Genomic DNA, 20755 nt, shown 5'->3' on the forward strand with positions numbered 1-20755 from the left:
TGGCAAATGCCAACGGCCTGTAAGAACCTACATTATTTGTCTCCTGAGCTCCCAAACTCATCCGCGTTAGCTCTCTAACCTCTCCTCCTGTCACCTTTTCACTCACTCACTCTTTTCCTCTTACTTTGTTCTCCTCATTCTGGCCTCTGGGCTGCGCCTGCTGGTTGGAAAGCTCTCCCCACTGCAGTCTCCTGGCTCACACTCTCATTCCTGTGAGGTCTCTGTTCAAATTTCCCTATCAGACGGGCTTTCTCCCACCACCCTGTTTATAGCTGGACCCCCCCCCCCCCACTCCTTCCCCTCCGCTTCATTTTCCTATGTAGCACCATCCCACATCATCCATACCTTTGTTATTTCTACGTTGTTCATCATCCTCCCTCTCTAAAATAAAAGTTGCATATGTTCAGGGTTTTTTTATTTCCTTCATTTCCTGCTGAATCTAGCACCTAGAACACTGCTTAGCATGCAGTTGGGGGTCCATAACTATTTACTGAATGGATGAAGAAAGTGCTGTCTTCTCCCTGGGTATCGAAACCACAAAGGCAGTCAGTCAGCGGGAACAGAACAGATGGCTGGGAATTACTCTTAGAGGTTGTCCCTTCCATTTGTCGTGGTGTTCTAGAGGTCTGGCCTAGCATTTTCTCCAAAATAACCAACACTGCAAAAGCTTTCCTTGAGAGAGAGCAAAACTGTTATCTCCGTCATTACTCCTCTCATTTGTTAGGGCATGGGTAAGGATTTTTTCCCATTAAAATGTATTTGTCTCACAGGAAATTTTCCCCCACGTCTACCTCACCCTGTCTTTCTGGCCATGGCTGCAAAGTTGAGTATTGGTGCCAGAGGCAACTGATTAGTTTAAAAATACATACTCTGCTTTAGGCTGGCATCCATTTGTATTTCATTATGAGAGGATATTAAAATAATGTCTTGGACTTTTAACTGTCTACCACACAGCACATCTGTCACCCCAGCTCATCCTGACAACCTGCCTAGGACAGTGGGTCTTATTCCCATTAACTGGTAAGGGCGTCAAGGCCCAGCAAAGTTAGTGATACAGGAAACCCCAGGCATGCTTTCTTACTTCTACTTTTATACTCTTTTTTTTTTTAAATCCATTTTGGACACACTGTTGGAATGTTGAACATCTGTACTTAATACCCTGTCATAAAGGCCTATTTCATCAATACCCAATACCCGTCATACTGTTTCTTCTTGCTCTAATAAACTGATAAACAGGATCCACCTATCCTGTGGTTTTAATTTCTAAGAAAACACATAATTTATGAAACTATATTCTTGCCCTAAATTTTTATCCAGTGGTAATCCATCTTTAGATACATCCCCAATCCACAAGCTGGTTTCTGTAAAAAAAAGCTCTGTGTTCCCCCTTAGATTTAAAACACCCGAATGTTATCTTTACTAAGTGGCTTAGTAGTCACCCCCCCAGGAGTAAATCTTTACTTGAGGCCCTGCACCTGGACCGAATGCACCCATGCACACGCTGTCCCAGTGTCGTCGAGTGAATTACCCACTTACCAGCTGCCTCCCTCCATAAATCCTTCATTTCTTTAGAGTGGGGTGAATTGTCTCTGTATCCCAAGCAGTTACCATAGTCCCTGGCACATGACATGTGCTCAGTATATGAAGGCTGAATAAATGAAGGAAGGTAGGCATCAAAGACGAATGTTAAGGGAAGAGGTAGAGGCAACTTCCCTCCTGTCATCTGTTCCCTTCCTTAGACCCACGGCCACTCCCTGCTCCCTTACTATTGTAGAGATTGGAGGTAGAAACCGGACTCATCCACCCACCTCCTCACCTCCCTCACACAGGGAGACAGGTGCTGGCAGGAGGCACGTAGCCATTTGAACCTGGATTCACTCATCTCTGCTCGGGAGGGCAGACCCTACGCAGAAAGGCCTGTGGTGGTCCAGCACTACTGTGGGTAGATCTGCCTGTGTGATCCAGAAGCACATTCGCACAGAGTTGTAAACTAAATTATCTAATAGTAGAAGTCAGAGTCTGGTCTTCCACCCCATTTTTTCTTATATTTTATTTATCAACTGGTTCAGAAATCAAGGTGTAGACAAGGATTTTTTCTGGGTGGCCTTAAATCTGTTCTTAAGGCGGGCCAGTGGGCTTTGGGACTTTTAATCTGAGAGTCTTCTCCTACGCTGCCAATGACAGGCCTCCCAGACCAGTGCTGCCATGCTGACAAAGGAGACGACAGTGAGGTGGTACACGTGGCTGTGAGAGAACACACTACTGTGAATTGGGCAAGCCTGGAGGAGCCCAGAAACAAAGGTCTAAATTTATGGTGATAAAACCTTTCTATGCTACAGGTGGAACATTTTGTTTTGTCTGCATTCATAGAATCCTATGACTCAGAAAGTATCAAATTACTATATCAAACTTTGGGCCTCTCAATATTCTCCTTTTCCCCAAAACTTTTAAACGCTGTCCCAATAAACATGTAACCATATGCAGTGGATCTGCGAAGACCCCCTTCCCACAGGTCTTCCCATGGTGCTGAAAGAATGTTTAAGGCTGGGCATGCGAGGACGATAGGTATCTTCTATACGAATTATTTGATTCAGTCCAAAAAGTGGAGTCCAGAACCATGGACCCAAAAGGCCCGAACCTGATTTAGGTGTTGAGTAGTTTCTACATATACTAAAGGCCTATTTCATCAATACCCAAGCTTGGAGCCTCCCATTAGGTAAAAGTTTTGACAGATAATACAATGCTCCAATTTATTTGGTAGCAGTGTTTTATCATGGCTGGTTTCACACAATCCTGCCAGGTAGGTATTATCACCCATATTTTACAGGTGAGAAAATTTGCAATTCAAGGAGAAACTAATTATTTGAAAGGTGGAGATTTGAGCCCCTATCCTTTGGACTTCAGCAGGTGCACATGGTATTTCCATTCTTCTGCAGTGACTCAGAAAAGCCCCATCCCCACGACTCGAATATACACAATGAAAGCATGAAACTGAATTGATAGTGGAAGTGAGGGTATGTTCACACAGAATAAGTAGAATATCGCTACAGGGGTTGTAAAGGGTTGTGTCATTGTCCTGTACAGACAGGGAGAAGGAGAACAGAGAAGTGGTACACAGAGACATGTGCAGGGGACAATTAGCATGTGGCTGCCAATCTGTAAGCCAGTATCCCCAGGGACTAGATTTTAATAAGAGTTTGGGGATGGTTATTTCTCTGACTTGTTGGAAAATAATACACGATAAACAAGACACACCTAGGAGCTTCTGCTTCTCCGAAGCCTTTTTTCTAAGCTGAACTTCCAGATCTGTAGACCAAGCTCATCAATAACTTGCTTCCTATGTTATTGGACACTCACAATTTCCTCCTCTGTTGAAACTGTTGAACCACCTCTTACCAAGAGACGTAAGCCTCCCCAAATTTGCCCAGGGACTGGCAATGTTTTTGCTATAAAACTGGAATCCATGAACAATGCGACTCATTTCTGCATGTATTATCAACTTGAATAAATACTAGATAACCCAAAGTCCACCCTCAGACCTGTTCCCGAGGGATTCTGGACATGTATTCAGTGTCCCCAGAATTAAATCTAAAGAACGCAATGTCAACAGAGGCTCTTTGAGCCTTTCCTGCCTGCACCCAATACCATCACATCCCCAACACTGAAAGGTCAGGAAGCTGGAAGGCCTGGGATCATCCTCCACTATGCTCATCTGAATGGCTGTCCAATCCAAAGCTTATGTCTATAAAACGTCCCCCCTCAAGCTCTCCTCCATTCAACTTCTGTAAATGCTACTCAAGTTCTTAATCTTAACACTTCTTTCCCAGTCTGCTCCAATCTTCTCCCTGGTAGATTCCCTACAACCAGTGTCACCTCTTTTGAAGACCCTGAAGACCTCCGATCTTTATGATCACTGTCATCACAGTCCCTGTCCTTTCCTACACTCTCATCCCTCTGTCGAGTTTTAGAAAAGGTGCTCATCACACCCTTTGCCAAGGTTAGGTAGTCCACCTGTCACCCAGGAACTCTGTGTGCAGCCATCACTATTTTTGTCATTGTTCCAGGTACTAACAAAAGCCAACTTTGTGTGTTCAAGCTATTTCTGTCCCCTTTGTCTCTAAAATATCAGGAGAACTGTTTTTCCTCTAATTCATCAAGTGATGATTCCTACCATCCAAAGAGGCTTTGAAAGCCTATATCGTCTGATCACATGCCCCCAGACTATTCAAAGAAGAGCCAAGTGTTCTTTTCTATCCAATTCTCCCTTTTATCTCCTTCCCCTGCCAAGCCTAAGCCAACCAACAGCCAGTGACCACTAGCCCATCAGATGATTCTGCCAGGCTCTTGCTCATGGTGAATGTTCCATGTACACACCTTTGCACTGTTACTTTGATCTAAAGTTTTTTTCCCTATTTGACAGACGAGGTGTATGACCTTCATGCTCATCAAGTGCATTCCTCTGGGACTGTAAGTTACTGGAAGTCAGGGCTTTACAGAAGTACGAGGAACTTTCTGCTAAAAAAGTTCATACAAGTAGATTCTGTTTGACAATAATGAGGGCAACATTCAAAGCCACTCAAATAATATGTAAAACTTAATAGTTCATAACTTGATTTCAGTCCTGGGAACGTAGTTCCACCATTTTATCCACCGGAACACTCGGTCATTTCCACGCCTGCAGTGGTGTTCACTTTGATCTGGCCTTGGCTCTGCAGACTCATGCTACACTCGTCACTGGGGACCTGTGCCTACCACTGCAGCCTATGCAGTGAGGCTCAGCTTGGGTGTGGATTCAAATGCATGGAGCCTCATCAGTGACCGGCGCCTTGTCTCAGCCATACTTACTTGGTGAGGTGGGGGAGGCGGCTCCTCCTTCTGCTGATGTGGTCGGAGGCTTCGTGTCTGGCACCGGCAGAGGCACGGGCCTGGCCATCGGCGGTGGCGGCGGCGGTGGCAACATCGGGGTGGGAAGGAATGGGTTGTGCACTTTGCCTTGGCTACTCCCATTGGGCTGCAAGTGTGGGAGCAAAACAAAACAGGCACAAGAAGAAGAAGAAAAGGACGTGAACCTTCAGCTGCTTCTGAAAACAGGAGATTCACTAGGCACCTTTGATGTAAATTACTAAGTATTCTCACTACTTGAATTCTTCCATAGGAGCATATGGATGATATGTTGTGTTGTCCATAAGGCATTCCATACAAGTAGTCTTAAATACACTTGCTCAATGCATAAACTTATTTTTGAATTACAATGTCCTTCTTTGCATCGGTTCTGTGAAATGACCTGTCAACATTCACCGGAAATGTTTCAGGACCGTGTGAAACACTACCTTTGTTGTCATTCTCATGATTATTAAATAGTTGTTCAATATCTAAGTATTCATAGATTGCAGAATTATTATATCATGTCTATTTATATAGATATAATAAAGTTTCCTAAATGTGAATTTGAGATAAAAATAGTTTGTTTCCATTCTTTGAAGTTGATACTACACAACATTAATAAATATGTTAAGCGAACATATAAAATTTCTTCCACATATTATGTAACATCAGGCACAGAATTCTGCTGAGAAAAAACAATTCTAATTTTGATTTAAATTATATTGTATGAACATATGCCATTAAGAGTCATATTTAAGCCTTGACTGGTGTGACTCAGTGGACTGAGTGCTGGCCTGTGAACTGAGAGGTCGCTGGTTTGATTCCCAGTCAGGGCACGTGTCTGGGTTGCAGACCAGGTCCCCATTTGGGGGCGTGCAAGAGGCAACCAACTGATGTATCTCTCGAAGATTGATATTTCTCTCCCTCTCTTTTTCCTTCCCTTTCTCTCTAAAAATAAAAATAAATAAAAATTTTTTAAAAGTCATACTTATTTAGCTGCCTAATATTAGAACAATCAAATATCAGCTCTTTAACAAAAGAAAGTTTCCCTCCGAAGAAGGGAATAAAATCTACTTTATTTTCAAGTTTTTCAAAAGAGATTCATGAAGAGACCTGTCTTATATCTGATAAAGTTTTGATCAAAATGCAAAACTGGGCATTTGACAGTTACATAGGATGATGTCAAGATTATTTTTAAAAAGTTAGAGCCTTGAACAGTATGGCTCAGTTGGCTGGGCATTCTCCTGCAAAGCAAAAGGTCTGGTTTGACTCCTGGTCAGGGCACACGCCTGGGTTGCGGGTTCAGTCCCCGGTGGTCCGGGTGCATACGAGAGGCAACCGATCAATGTTCCTCTCTTACACAGATGTTTCATTCCTTCTCTTTCTCCCTCCCTTCCCCTATCTCTAAAAATAAATCAACAAAATCTTTTAAAAAAAGAAGCTAGAAATTTAAAGGTCAGATGCTTGATACCGGTAATCATTTCAGTTTTTTATGGTTTCCCAAGTGGCCTTTCTGATTCCAGACTTCAGTGATGCTCTTTGGACAGTAATAACAGCTCATGTTTAGGCTCTAGTCCTGAATCAAAAGTCAGTTGAAGGAGATGCTTTTGTTCCCAGCTTTTAAGTTTTAGCTTAATAATTCTGCAAAGGCAGACTCACTGCCTCATCAACAGTCACTTACATATTTAGTGTGTTCCTCAAAGGCTATCTCGTCTGACCATCAGAATGCTATGCTTTCTTGCCAACAAACTTGCCTGTGTGTTATTTCTGAGTGGGCTAAAAGTCCATAAGTGAACTCTTTAGAATAAGCCAAGCGAATGAATACACAAGCAAAAAGAAAAAGGCACCATATTGATTTGTTGTCTAGACAGAAATGTATCTGCTAACACATCACCAGACATTAGTCAAAGCTGCCTGTTCCATCTCAGATATGCAGAATCAGGTATTTCTGCAAGGAAGAAAATCAGTGATAAGGCAGTGTGATATAATATTTGAAATTAGGAAATAATAATTATGGCTAGTCTGTGGCTTTATGTGCAGTTATTGGGAGAAAAGGAAAATTGGCTTTATGTGGGTTATCACTTACTGTTTGTTATCATTATTATTGGCCTTGGGATAGATAGAGCTATCCATTATAAACATTTAGGCTTACATTTGAATAAAATTTGTGATTTTTAAAAATTACTTTTACATTTGGAGTAGTATTTCAAACTGTGATTGTTTGGGTTTTGTTGAGAAAAAAATAAAAACATTTGTTTGAAACTACTGAATCCTGTTTAGCTTTATACAAAGATAAGTGGGGAAGATAACTACTCGCAGAAATAACAAACCATAATAAACTGTACTTCTAGCATCTTGAGTTCAAGTACTGGTCAACTTGATCTAAAGTGTTAGAAGACTGTATTTTTAAAAAATATCAACTTAGTTGATCTGAAACATCTGTGCCCCCTCAGCCCCCTGCCTCTCCCTACCACTGCAAATCATTATTTAAAATTATTTGGTCTTTCTATTTTGTTAACTGTGTGAGCCCTTGGGTTACTATGCATGAGGTAGAATTATCAGCCCACGGACCTTAGAAGGTTATAGAGTTCACCCTTGAGATGATTTATATCCATAAACTTGACAGTTGCGAACTTAACACAAACACTGTTTTTAAACCCTGGCCAATCACTCGCAGAGTAAGTTAACTTTCCCACAATCTAGAATAAATATGACATTTGCCCGCAGTCAGTCAGCACAACATCAGAGCACAATGTCACATGGTCATAAGGTCTCCCCTTGTTATTGTTACACTTGGTTAATATTTCTAAAGAAATTGAAAAAAAAGAGGTTTCCTTACATTGAGGAACCCCACCTGTCCAGCCTGCTGACCAGCATCAGGGCAGACAAGTTGGACGAACTCTTTCAGCGTCTCCTGAGGGTGATAGCGGATGGCTGGGTGTGAGAAGTAAGGCCCAGGCTGCTGGATAATGGGTGATGTCGGAAAATGAAGAGTCGATGGTGTCGCATGTGGACTCGCTGTAGGCAAAGAAAACACCAGAGTTAGGAAGAGAAAGAAGTGCTTTGCCACAACTTTTAAACCTGAGTCAGTGCCCCCACCTTTTTTTCTTGTCCCCATTCATAGTGTTGCTCACGTGACCGAGTTTAACCCTGGAGAGGTCTGACGGATTTTCTTCCTCAAGGCTCTAAGGCAAACGTGGAGGCTAGATTAGGGTACAGTTTCAAGCTGTCTTTCTATTTTCAGTGGACATGAGTTATAAAGGCATTAATAATCCTTGGTGAAGCTGAAGATTATTCATTACCTTAAGAGCTCTTTTAATGAAGCAAGCAATAAAAAATGTATTTGGTAGATTAGCCCTGATTTAACTGACATTACATATGACAAATTCTAGTTTGCACATATGGACCCCCTTTCATGCTGGGCTATCCACGGACAATAATTCATTGTTAAAGCTCTCATATCCCTTTCAGGGAAATTTCTAGGGACTAATTCAGGATGAAATTTTTTTGAAGTATGTAGTAAATGATCACTTAATGAACCTGTGCAATTTGGGTGCCTCATTTTACATGGAAGGTTTATGTCACTTTTTTTTTTTGCCTTTAAAACTAAACTCAGAAATGCATGTTAGAGCAAGAGAACCCACAGGCTGAGTACGCAGTGACCCCTGCTAAACTGTTGGACTTTCGCTCATAAGGACTGATAAAAGACTCAGAAAACTATTACTCCCTTACATGTGAACACTGCTAAATTTTATTGGTATGAAAAGAAGTGAACATTAGATTTAAAAACTTATGTAAGGTGCTGAATAATTTTTCTGAGAGGCCTTATGCCCTTGAGTTGGAAGGGCCATTGATAAAACCTGCTGCAGTTTAAGAGCAGCCCATGGGGAAGGCGGAAGATACTCAGCAAGGAAAGCCAGGGTAGCTGCTCTCACTTTTCAATGAGGGCCAAGAAAGAGCGGAGAAGAGTGGGAGAGAGTTATTTTTCTCTTCTCACTTTTCTTTAACCAAAAGGAGCCCCTGCAAAGAGAAAACAAAGGAATACTCCAAATTTTGGAGAATAAATTTTTCCTAATACTGAGAATGACTCACAAAACGGAAGAGAAACCTAAGACAGACAGGCCAGGCTCTCTCCCACTCTCCCACTGACATGGCTGAGGACTGTAAGCAAGGATGCGTGTGTAGACCCCTGGGTGTGGGTTCTCTGTTCCTTTCTGGGATTGCTTTAGAATTGTGGATCTTTCTAAGTAATGATTGGAATGACCAGGGCTTTCAGGTTCAGAATGACATCTGTAGTTTTTAAAGAGTGGAAAGGGGGATTGGGCATAGGAGCAACAGTCCAGTCCATGTCTTGCAGGTGACCTGATGGGACCCTTTCATTCACGCAACCTTTAATTTATCCAGTAAGTGTTCACAGGCTCCTACTTTGGGCTTGGGGTACAGAATTGAGCCAATCCAAAATTTTGTCTTCAATCATACAATTGAGGGCATCCCGAACATAACCGATTCAAACTAGAATTCTTGTCACCTTCTATCCCTCATACTTGCTTCTTCTCCCAGTCTTCTTCATCTAAAGAAACTTAATAGAAAGTTTTTTAATGCTTTACTTTCATATCCCCAGGACATGTCTAACACTTAATTAATATCTATTGATGATACAGTAAATGATTGAATACACGAGTGGTACAGAAATTACTAAAATCACCATGTAATTAAATATGAACTTAAAACTTTTTTTTTTACTTGCCAAAGATCCAGGGAGCTTATAGACAAACTGATCAAATTAGGACTTCATACGATGAATGATAAATGTTGGGATCCATGTCATCTCTGAATTAAAAGTCACAAACTAAAAAGCTAATTGGCTCTGGTCATCTTTTACTATGCAATTGTGCCATGCAAAGGAACCAAAGGAGTTTTTTTCATCTGATGTGGCATGTTCTAACTTGCTGGTAGCAAGACACTTGACCCAGCACCCCGAATTTGAGTCAATAGTTTTTAGTTAAGGGATGGAACGCGACATTTTCCAAATGAGGCTGGGAATGTACTGAGCATAACAATTTTTGCAACATGTAAATGACAATGGTGGCAACTCCATGGTCAAGAGCCCTTAGGAGCAGACCTTACTGATAAAGTGGCAATGCTTCAGGTGCTCAATGAGAAGTGATGAATGATTGTCAGATTATAAAATCATAGTGGCCAACAGAGAATGATGCCCAATGGAAAAATTCACTTGAGCAAAGGTTAGACATATCAAAGTCAATGAAACTTGATAGAGGAAACAATTCAACAGGATCTTGGACTTCTTCCCTTATGCACTAATAAACCACCTCATCCTCTTTTAATCGTTGTTAAATCTTTTTGCTGTTGTAAAAGAAAATTATGAACAACTTAAATTTAGACATTAGTTTCTTTGTTATATTTTACTTAAAACAATGTATTCACCTTATCCTTGTGGCATAGAGTTCAACACAAACCTGAGAATATACGGTACTACATGGAGTTAATTCTACAATGACTAATTTATAAGAGTCAATTAATTCTTAATTAATACCAGGAAATCATTTAGCCTATAGATTCAAATTAGACAACTGCTGAGTCTGCATTTCCAAGGGCCATCCTCCACAAGCCCCACTTTCTCATGCCTCACAGTTCCTGGCTCAGCCATTAGGTCACTGTAGAACTGGGCATAAATCATTCAAGATTCCAAGCTTTAATTTCCGCAAGCAGAAAACAGTGTTATAGGCATTGCACAGTTCTGTTAAATGTGATCATGTACGTGCTATTTTTCTGGATAACCTGCTCTCAGTGCCCTTCTACTGAACAACGACAGCCACAAGTTTCCTCCATTGCTCAAAGCTCAGACTTAAGATTTCAGCATGTTCTAAATTTGTTTGTCCTTTTATCCCATTTCTTGTTTTCTAGCCCCTCCTCTCTTTTTATCTCGGATTAGATGTTTTTAGTGTCCCTAAGTATTTGTCTAAATAGTCTAAAGTTATTTTAGAAAGTGTCGATGAGGTTAAATGAATCAATCACTCCATCGGTAAAACTCATTAAGTGTCCTCTGAGATTGTCATATCAGGCCCTATAAAAGAAACTCGCATTCTGAACCTGGCATGGTACTAATGCCATGCACAAACAATGGTATGAGTCCAAATTTTTGATGGAGAAAAACATTTCTTATGGATGTGTATGTGTGTGTGTGTGAGTAGCTGACACAATAAAAAATTATAGCACATTATGTAAATGCATATTTAGGGCCTTTAAAATGTGCATTATTTACTTGAGAGTCAATAAAGGCTTTTCTCAAGTGGTTACGGTTTATTGCAGTGCATCCATCTGTATCCATGTTGATGTTAATACAATTTTGTGTATTAAAAGGCACTACAAAATTGGCTGCTTCTGGGGTCTAATACTCTTAGAACCCTAGGCCAGGAGCAGCAAAGTGTCAGAAAAACTCCCCTCTAGACAGATCTCACTACTGGTTTAAACTTTAACCACAGGCCAGACTTGTTTAAAACAACTGCTTGGGCTTTTCTCAAGGAATACAAATAAGATGGGAAGGAAGAAAACTAAATTAGGTTTCTTGGCTGGAACTGGCATTACCTACATATTCTGAACAAAGTTGCCACAATTAAAGACACAGAGAACCAGAATTTCCCAAAGGGTATAGGGTTCAGTTATTTATTACCAAATGCTCATATTACTGGACACTCAGTACAAAAAGAAAGCAGGTCAGGCAGATTAATTTACTTGTTTGCACTCCTCCCGGCCCCCAATTCTTTAAAATACTCTCTTGCTTTTAGCTTGCAAGAGACAATTTTAAAGTTTAATGCAATTTAACATATAAATATTTAACTTAAAAATGCTTCCTTCTTTGGAGTAGAACTGATTAGGCCTGGGGAAGGAGAAGGTCAAGGTCATTACTACATCACTGTGTGTTGAGAGACTCACAAGATCCAACAAGTGATTCTTAGTCTGAGAGTCCACTGTATGGAGGTTATTATGTGCCTTGAGACACATTTTCTAGCTAAAAAAAGTGATGTCAGGGAGGTATAACCAGATGAGCTTGGAACCTTGTGTCTCATGCTATATCTTAGGAAGAAGAGATAGAAAGAAATCCCTTCTTACCATTTTCAGCGGTTTTGCCCAAACTCAAACTCCAAGAATTATAATAACCCTCTCATTTTTCCTCAAACCAAAATTTCTGAGGTTGAAATATGTTCTATTTAACCCTGACATTGACTCAATTGCTTTCTCCCTTGTCCCTGAACTGCTGCAGATTCTCACAGATCAGACAGAGACCCAGATTCTTTTCATGTTGGTATTGGCTTCTTGGCATCATCCCTTCAATCCTAGTCTTCAAGCCATGGGCTGAGCGGCTCCAAGGAACAGCTGTCCAGAGAGTGGCACAAACAGTGGACTCACCCCCCTGCAGGGGCAGTCCGCCCTTACGGCAGTGCTGCATGGAGCCTTCTCCCCTCCCAGAATGGAATGATCAATCCTGAGTTCTGGGCATTTGCGAACCTTTACAGTCTTACCATAATCAACACTGAGCCAGTGGCGGTGGGTGGGAGTTCGCACTGCTTCTCTCTGTGAGCACAGTTACAAGAAAAAGGGACTCATCTGTTTCTGGGAGGAAGATACTCTTTAGACTTAAATAGCCATTTCCATAGAGTAAAAAATAGCGTTGAGAACTTCTGACTACTTTATACTTTAGAAGTAAAGATTGTAAGAGGGTAGAGCTCTAAAAGAAGAAAATGGAAGAGAAAAACACACTAAAAAAAAGCCTTCCATGAGGCCAAATGGAACTTCAATCGTTCAGGTTGTCAACTACTATGTACTTTGCTTCTTCAGAAATTCAAACCACAATGTAAAAAACCATTATAGCCTGCCTAAAGATGAGAAATATATCTCAATAGTCCACAGCTATCATTTATAAATCATGCAGGAGTCAGACCTGCCACTTATGAAAGCCTAAAAGTTTGAAGTTGTGGGATTTCTTTTAACAGAGAGACGAGGAAAGAGGAATTGGCAGTGGGTTTCAAAACTTTAGGAGGCAGAACCTTTTCTAAATAACAACCTTTGACTCAAGGCAAGTGAAGGTTTTCAAAACATATAGTACACACGGTTAACGTCACCGAGATGCACGTGAAAGCACCTGGGCATGTCAAACGAGAGAAATATGAGACACTGCAGAACGACTTGGAAAACCCCAGCATTTTTGTATTATTACTACCGGACAAAGTGACTTTATGTTACAGTAGATTTCAAAGATGGCTGATGTATTCTATTCCACTTGAATGAAGGGGATCTTTGGGGTAGAAATAAAATTTCAATGTCTTTTGAGAAAATACACACACATGGGAGGGAGGGGGAGAGAGGGAGAGAAAGAGAGGCAGGTCAAGGTCTTCTAAATTTTTATTGAGATCAATTTGAGCTACTTAAAGACCTTTCTTGCTCAAATACCCTGGCTTATCGTCTAGACCAGGAGTTAGCAAACATTTTCTTTAAAGGCTAGAGCGTGAATAGTTTAGATTTTGCAGGCCTCGCTAGAGCGTGAATAGTTTAGATTTTGCAGGCCTCGTTGGAATTACTCAACTAGTCACTCACCACTACAGTGCAGAAGCGGCCACAGGTATTACAGAAACAAGTGTATGTGACTGTGTTCCAATCAAATTTTATTTTTGAAAACAGAGGGCTCCACTTGACTTGTGGCCGGTTTGCTGGCCCCTGGTGCAGACCCACATGACTCCTGCTCACTTTCTAAACACCTGCCACGCTCTGCTTGTAAAGTGAGCACCTGACAATCACTGCTCACTCTGCCTCTTGCCTACCAAACCGTGTCCATGCCCCAGCTGGCCTTTCTGCTAAAGCCCCACCTTTCTGAAGTTTCCCAAGGCAATCTGCTTGCTTTCTCTATCTCCACTAACTACCCACTGTCACTTGTCTTTTTTTCTTTATTGAGAGTTTGTATCTTCTGACCACCTTCACCCATGTCCCTTCCCCTCCACTCTCACTGTAGCTCTTTGATTGTCCCTCTTGGCCACTGTTCAACCTGACTTGGTCTGAGCTGGTTTCCCAAACCTGTGTGTGTGCATTGTTTCAAGTTAAACCCATGAGTCAGAAAAGTAGAGCAGTATAATATGAGGACCGTGGGCTTTGGAGTCAGACAGACATGGTTAAACTCTGGCTCTATTACATTCCAGCTGTGCTTCAAGTTTCTGAACTTATCTATGACTCAGTTTTGCCATCTGTACAATGGAGCTAATAATACTTCACAGATTTGTTAAGAGGATTAAATGAGACAATGTACATAAGGCACACAGCATAGTTCCTGACTATAAGGTTAAGTGATCGATAAATACTTTCTTTTACTGGTTACACTATTATAAGTAATGATGGGGATGGGAAATGAATAAATTGGAATTTGGCCACGAGCTGATTGCAGAGCACACAGAGGGAAAGGAAGGTACAGGAAGGTACAGGTAAGAGGTACCTGTTGCCTACCTGTCTCTTACAGAAATGAAAACAAATACTGATAAAAGTATGCACGATTAATATAAATATGATATATAGGTCTTGAAAAAGATCCCATAAATAACAAAAAAAAAAGACTTCTGGAAGACTTGGGGTATTTTTTAAGGAAAATATTCTACTTAGATAAACAGACTTGGGTTTAAAAGTTTTGTTTCTGCCACTACCCGGCTTATAAATGTGGGCAACTTCTCCCTCCTCTAGTTCTCTCATTGGCAAAATGAGGAGTCTGAACCAGCAATTGCTAAAGCTCACCCAGCTTGATATTTCAATGGCATGAGAATTCAGGCTCCGGGATTACACTTACAAATAATTCTGCACAACTGATACACAGTAATAACACTAAAATCTAAAAAATATGGAACAAGGGAGCATGTGTCTTTTGAAAGGAATTATTTTTTAAAGTGTTTCTGGAGCATTAAGTTCTATATATGAGACTCAGTCTCTAAGATACCTTGCTTTGGGAATGCTGCAATATTTAAAGTTTTACAAGCCCCAAGTGCGCTAGTCCAAGCTCTGTGAGAGAGAGGCTGGACCCAGACAGGCCTCTTCTCTGAGTGTACATATTCCCGCCCTAACCACCTGAGCCACCGTGGCGGCTGATGTGAAATGTGGTCAGGTACCACACAACAGTGTGATTACTGGAGACACAAACAGTGACCGTATAATAAGCAAAGCTGACAAGATTCCCGTTCAATGAAGGGAACACGAGCTTTTACATACCATGCCAGTGATACTAGGAGATAAGAGATAAAGGAAAGAAAATCAAAGCATGAAAAAAAACCCCAACCCCCATAGACTGGAGGATCACAGAGGCTGACAGAACTAGGCAGGGAACCCTGCACTGATCCCGTGAAGTGCACTGAGATTACAAACTGCAGTCGTGCAAGAGAATTTCAACAGTGAAACCCGTGGACACACTACAGTCTCTTGGAGGATTGCCAAGTGCAGAACCAGCGCTCTTCCCAGATCTCTGCTGACATTAAAAAACAAAGAGACAAAAACAAGCAAATAAACAAACAAAGCCCCAGGACAAACGCAAGGCCACGGTGGACGTGCAGCGCTGCCCCCGCAGCCAGCCAGGCTCACCCTACCGGGTAGGCCCTCCTTTCTGAGCCACCGGTAACTTTCCAAGCATCTTCCGGAACTCACCCAACGGGATTTAAGGATTTATTCCCATTGTTGGTAGATTTCACACAAGGGGAGGAGGGATGAGAAGAATTAGTCCAGTGTTTGAAGTCGGGGGATCAAGTTTTTTAAAAAAATTATTTTAATTTATTTAATTTTTCAATTACAGTTGACATACATTATTGTATTAGCTTCGGGTGTATAACATAGTGATTAGACATTTATGTAACTTACGAAGTGATCATCCTGATGAGTCTCGTACCCATTTGACACCACGCACGGTTGTTACAACATTACTGATTATATTCCCTATGCCGTGCTTTACACATGGGATCTAGTTTCTACCCCAGGTTGGGTATCAACTAGCCCTGTGTCAGCCTCCTATGCTCCTGAGCCGTCTCCACTGTGAAACGGAAATTATATGTCTGTATGGGTTTTAGAGCTCAATTATTCTGGGTTTGAAACCATTTGCTCCCTAGGTTAATCTAGGCAATGTGACCTAACATTTCTGAGCCTGCATTTAAATTGGGCAAAACAGGCCGAATGAAAAACTGTCCTCTGAGGATTCAGATTAGTGTATGGAGGTGCCTAACACATAGTGAGCTCACTCATTTTAAAAGAACATGTTGAGAATCTATGTTCCAGACACTATGCTAGACTCTGGTTTATTTATTATCCTTGGAATTGTTTTTTAGAATAAATGGAGACATATGAAAAGGAAGCAGGCTCATGCAATGCAATGTGATGCTGTAAGATCAATGGAGGTCCCCGGCACGCACTCATCATTACCTCTCTAAGGCCTGGATTTTACTTGTGCTCTTCGGGCCCTGACTGCAGCAGTCACCTGGCCAGCGAGTGAGCTGAGCCCACTGCCCAGCACTCAGGACCGCTCTGCTCTTGTCTCCTGCTGTGGATGGCTGCTAGTTTGCCTGCCCAGCAGTCCTTCCCCCTTTCCTCTGGAAACAGAGCTTGGATGTTTCTTTGGGTAGCTGTCCTTCCCTTGGCCTCAGTCTGTGTGGTTGGGGGGATTTAACCCTCCCTGCTGGCCCTTAGGTAGGTGTGGAACCGAGGCGTAAAGTTGTTTCAAAAGTGAGCAAATGACCCAAACCAGGCTGACTGGAGCCGTAAGCATCCAGAAGCAGGACCTTTCCTCAGTCTTCTCTGAAAAGCTGCTCCCTTCCCCTTGGGATTGTTACCTTGGTGGGAATTATACCCGGAGCTGCTTACCTCATTGCTGCCACAGTGTGAGGAGATCTACCCGAAGAGCAAAACTCACACAGAGGACAGGAGAACCGAGAGAGAGAGAGAGAGAGAGAGAGAGAGAGAGAGAGAGAGAGAGAGAGGGAGGGGGAGGGAGGGAGGGGGAGGGAGGGAGAGAGACAGAGAGGGAGAGAGAGAGATGCAGATTTCCGAAGGTGTCGCCTGAGCATCTGGATCCAGCTCTACCTGATGCCGTAATCCCCAGACTCTTTAATTACAGGCACTAATCCAGGACTTTCTTTTGGAGCAATTTGGTTGGGTTGTTTTCACTTGTTAGAGTATTTCACTTGAAAGAGTCCTTATTAACATACTGTGTGTTCATGACTGGCTACACTGCCATTCAACAACTCTTATTTTGGTATTTAAGAATTTGGGGATTCAAGATGATCTAGAGAAATCTCTCAGGGATGGCAAAGTTCTCTAAATTCATATGGCACACCAACAGAAGGGACCCACACAAACGGACCCAAATAAACCCAAATCCCCGCAAACCCTTTAAATACCTGTGCTATATTATCCCTTTATTGCACGTCCCAGTCATTACTCTCATCGTAATAATAATTACTTGTTTAACGTCTGTCTGTTCCTCTAGACTGTCGGGGAAGGACCAGCTCATCTGGTTTGTTCATTAGGACCTAGCGCAGTGCTTGGCAGGTGATGAGGGCTCAATAATTATTTGCTGAATTGATTCTTCTAAACAACAGATGTTTGTAAACAACGAAGGTGCTTATCCCTTTAGCAAGAGCCATGCCTGAATGAAGATATGCCGAAGTGAAGTCTCCACTGTGGCTAAAGGCCTACCCATCAAGGGAGATGAGACACCTGCCCCACTGGGGAGATTGCCCTGTTCTTTCAGCCAAAGGAGAGTGATAGGGAGTGAGGAATAAAGGAAGTATGAATCCTTCCAAGAGACCCACATACCGAAAAAGCACCTAATGGTATGTAGACAGGGGAATCCGATAAAACAGTTAATCAACATTTAGTAACACAGTTACTATGTACCAAGCCCTTTCTGTGAGTCATTTCACTGCCTTCTCCTAGCTGTGTACAGGTGGAAAACATAGGTCGCTAGTGGGGAATCAACTTAACACAAGCTCACACAGATGCTCGGCCAGCATCTGCATTCCCTCCCGGCTGGCTCCCCGGCCCCTGCTCTTTCACTGCACTCTGCTACTCCCAGTGGAATTATTTTTCAGAGGTCAAATGGTTTATTCCTTTTAGAAATTTTTGTTCATAGGTCCCTTAGTATTGTGTTACAACCTGGCAATTCTGATTTTCCTCACACGTGTTCTGTACATACGAAAAAGTGTCCACTTTTACTGCAGAAATATACATTTAAAAAACATTCCATACACGTGGTTAAAAACACCAGTTTCAACAATACAAAGAATGCAGCAAGGAATGGGTGACTCTCGTGATACTGCAACCACATTAATAGGGCTGTGCATTCCCATCTCAAATGTCAGTGCTCACCCCCCTTTGCCTGGATGATAAGCTGATACTACATAAACATTGTCAAAGCTACAGTTCCATGCTACAGTAATTCACTTAACTTTAACATGATTTATGGTTCTGTCAATAGGAAAGGTTGAAAACCCTGCACTGAAGCTTAAATGTGAGCTTCATATTTAAAACAGCAATGTGTGTGTGTGTGTGTGTGTGTGTGTGAGAGAGAGAGAGAGAGAGAGAGAGAGAGAGAGAGAAGGAAACATTTTGCATAAAGAGAATACAAGTCTAATGTTGACTTTTTCTACTCTGAAAAAAGGAAAGTAAAGAATGAGTCTAAACACAGAATCAACATTATATTAAGCTAAACCAGAAAATAAGGAACTGCTGGAGATTTATCTGATTATGTGATTTATAGCACAAACGATACCCAGAAGTCTTATCACAAGAGGACTTCTAAGAAACCTTGCACAGAACCACTGCCTTCACTGTGTATGTGGGCCTATGGGGTGTGTGTGTGTGTGGGGGGGGGGGGTGAGAGAGAGAGAGAGAGAGAGAGAGAGAGAGAGAGAGAGAGATTCCAAGGGACAGCAGCTGCTTTTGTCAAGATGAGTTTAAATGTAGGTCCACATGGTTAATCACCCTATTCTCTGTGGCTCTCACCCTGGGGGCATTTTGCTTCTTTAAGGGATTAAGGAGCCAATTGGTTGTACTGCTCTAACCTGTCCTCTTTGGGACAACATGCTAATGTCATACCACTGCACTAATGCGATACCACGGTGGAAGAGCTCTCTTTAGAAGTTTGCTGTGGGGATGACAAATTAACCCAGCAGGGTGCCCCACACGTCTATCTCAGTACAAATTATTAGTGTAATAGAGCTTTTAGTTATGCATTTATCTAGTAATTATTGAATGTTACACAAAACCAAGCTGAGCAGGCCTGGCCCTTTATGAGGCTGGCTCAGTGGGTGGCCTTACAGTTAATTTAGGGTAGTTCTCCACCAAGCAGTTCACTTGCAGACAAATTAGCTGAACAGCTTTCTCCTTTAAATATTTTCCATGTCACAGTGAAACTCTTTACAATACAATAAAGGTACAGTTTTAATTACACGCTTCCTGACTTTTGTTTAGTTGTAGTTTTAAAACATTTGCTGGCATTGTTTTTTTTTTTCTTTCGCCTTTTGGCTGGACAGTAATAGCTAATTGTAAGTATCTGGCTAATGAATTTAATAATTTCCTGAACTGGGACTTAAAGGGCCTTTGCTGAAAAGCTGCTTTTCCTCTTTATTCTCCAATTCCTTCAAATTCCATGGACACTGCTTCCCATGAGGCTGGGTGCTGGCACTTGAGCTGACCTTGACTGATGTTCACAAGCCCTGTTACTTCTCTTTTCAATGCTCCTCACAGGTGGTAGCAGGTAGGTCTGTGACACCTGCATTTAAAAATCAACTCTGGCAATTCTTTTTGTAGAAAGACAATGTAATGTTTTCTCCAATAACATACTCCAGTAATAAATAAACACCTTGTGTCTGTTGGCAGATATTTCAGCACCTTGTTAGCAACAGGTACTTAATTGCTTCTCATTTTCCTGAGATGATTCAATTGCACTAAACCAGGAGAGACTAATTAGATTCAGCTCCATGGAAAGGAGCACCAGCATGTTCTACAACTAAGTTAAAAGCTCTCCTAAAAGGCACAGTAGTCCGCAGCTATGACACAACAAAGCTGAACAGAGTCACCTCTTGGGTACGGGAGTCCACGCCAGGGGAAGGGTGCCACGGTTTGGCAACAATGAAGCACCAGGGAATATTTCTTCTGAAAGGTCCTTAGTTTGGACAGAAAAGTTTATAACACCAAAGCAAGTTATAAAAAAGGGGACCAAATCATTTTGAAGTTAGCATGTCTCTTAATGCCAATCAAAGTGGAGGTTCTTTTAAATTAAAACCAAGCAAGTATCTACGGAGCATTTAGCCAGCATGCTGCATTCCTTCCTCGGTGCTGCCGAAGATCCATGCCCTCGAATATTGTATTACTGTTACACACAGGGCATGAAAAGAACGACATGTTACTGCCAAACTCTCTCTTTGCTTGCCCTCAATCAAATCCATGCACGCATTCATTTAGTCAATGCATGTCTAGTGAGTGCTTTCCTTATGCCCAGGGAGAGGCTGAGGGATACGGGATAAATGAAGATGAGGTCCTGCACCAATGGGCCCTGCCATCGTGATTACCGTTGCCTCCTCTTCCGCCTCTCCCTCCTTGCTCCTCGGTGACTGTCTATGAATCTATACTCCTCCGACTTTCCTGGTGACCTCCGCTTCCTGGAAGGTGGTCTTCATTCTCATAATTCTCTGCAGCTTATTATTCTTGGCCCAGCTGGGAGATATTGTTAGCTGCAGAGCCTCAGATGTTTCATCACTAAGAGCAGGATCCCTGTTTGGGCCACGAGGATCATGGACTTAGAGAAGTTTACAGAGCATATAAACTTTTGACTACCTCT

At 42.0% G+C, this 20755-nt stretch overlaps 1 protein-coding gene across 5 annotated transcripts in view; it reads right to left on the reverse strand.

The window, feature by feature from the left end:
• Positions 1–20755, reverse strand: part of NFIA (nuclear factor I A) — a 373630-nt gene that overhangs the window by 48939 nt on the left and 303936 nt on the right. For 3 of the 5 annotated variants that reach the window (XR_005066092.1, XM_037043736.1, XM_037043758.1), the window contains exons 8-9: positions 7724–7902; positions 4846–5011 (exon numbers count right to left, since the gene is read on the reverse strand). Coding sequence is in view for 4 of the 5 variants with exons in the window: in XM_037043736.1 (XP_036899631.1) it covers positions 4846–5011; positions 7724–7902 (345 nt within the window). In the remaining variant the exon portion in view is untranslated. The remainder of the gene's footprint in view (positions 1–4845; positions 5012–7723; positions 7903–20755) is intronic. The other 2 variants (XM_037043745.1, XM_037043766.1) reach the window with 1 other exon arrangement.

The sequence above is a fragment of the Sturnira hondurensis genome, unplaced genomic scaffold (genome assembly GCF_014824575.4).
Source record: "Sturnira hondurensis isolate 20B ecotype Veracruz unplaced genomic scaffold, ASM1482457v3 Scaffold0000648, whole genome shotgun sequence".
NCBI classification, from domain to species: Eukaryota; Metazoa; Chordata; class Mammalia; order Chiroptera; family Phyllostomidae; genus Sturnira; species Sturnira hondurensis.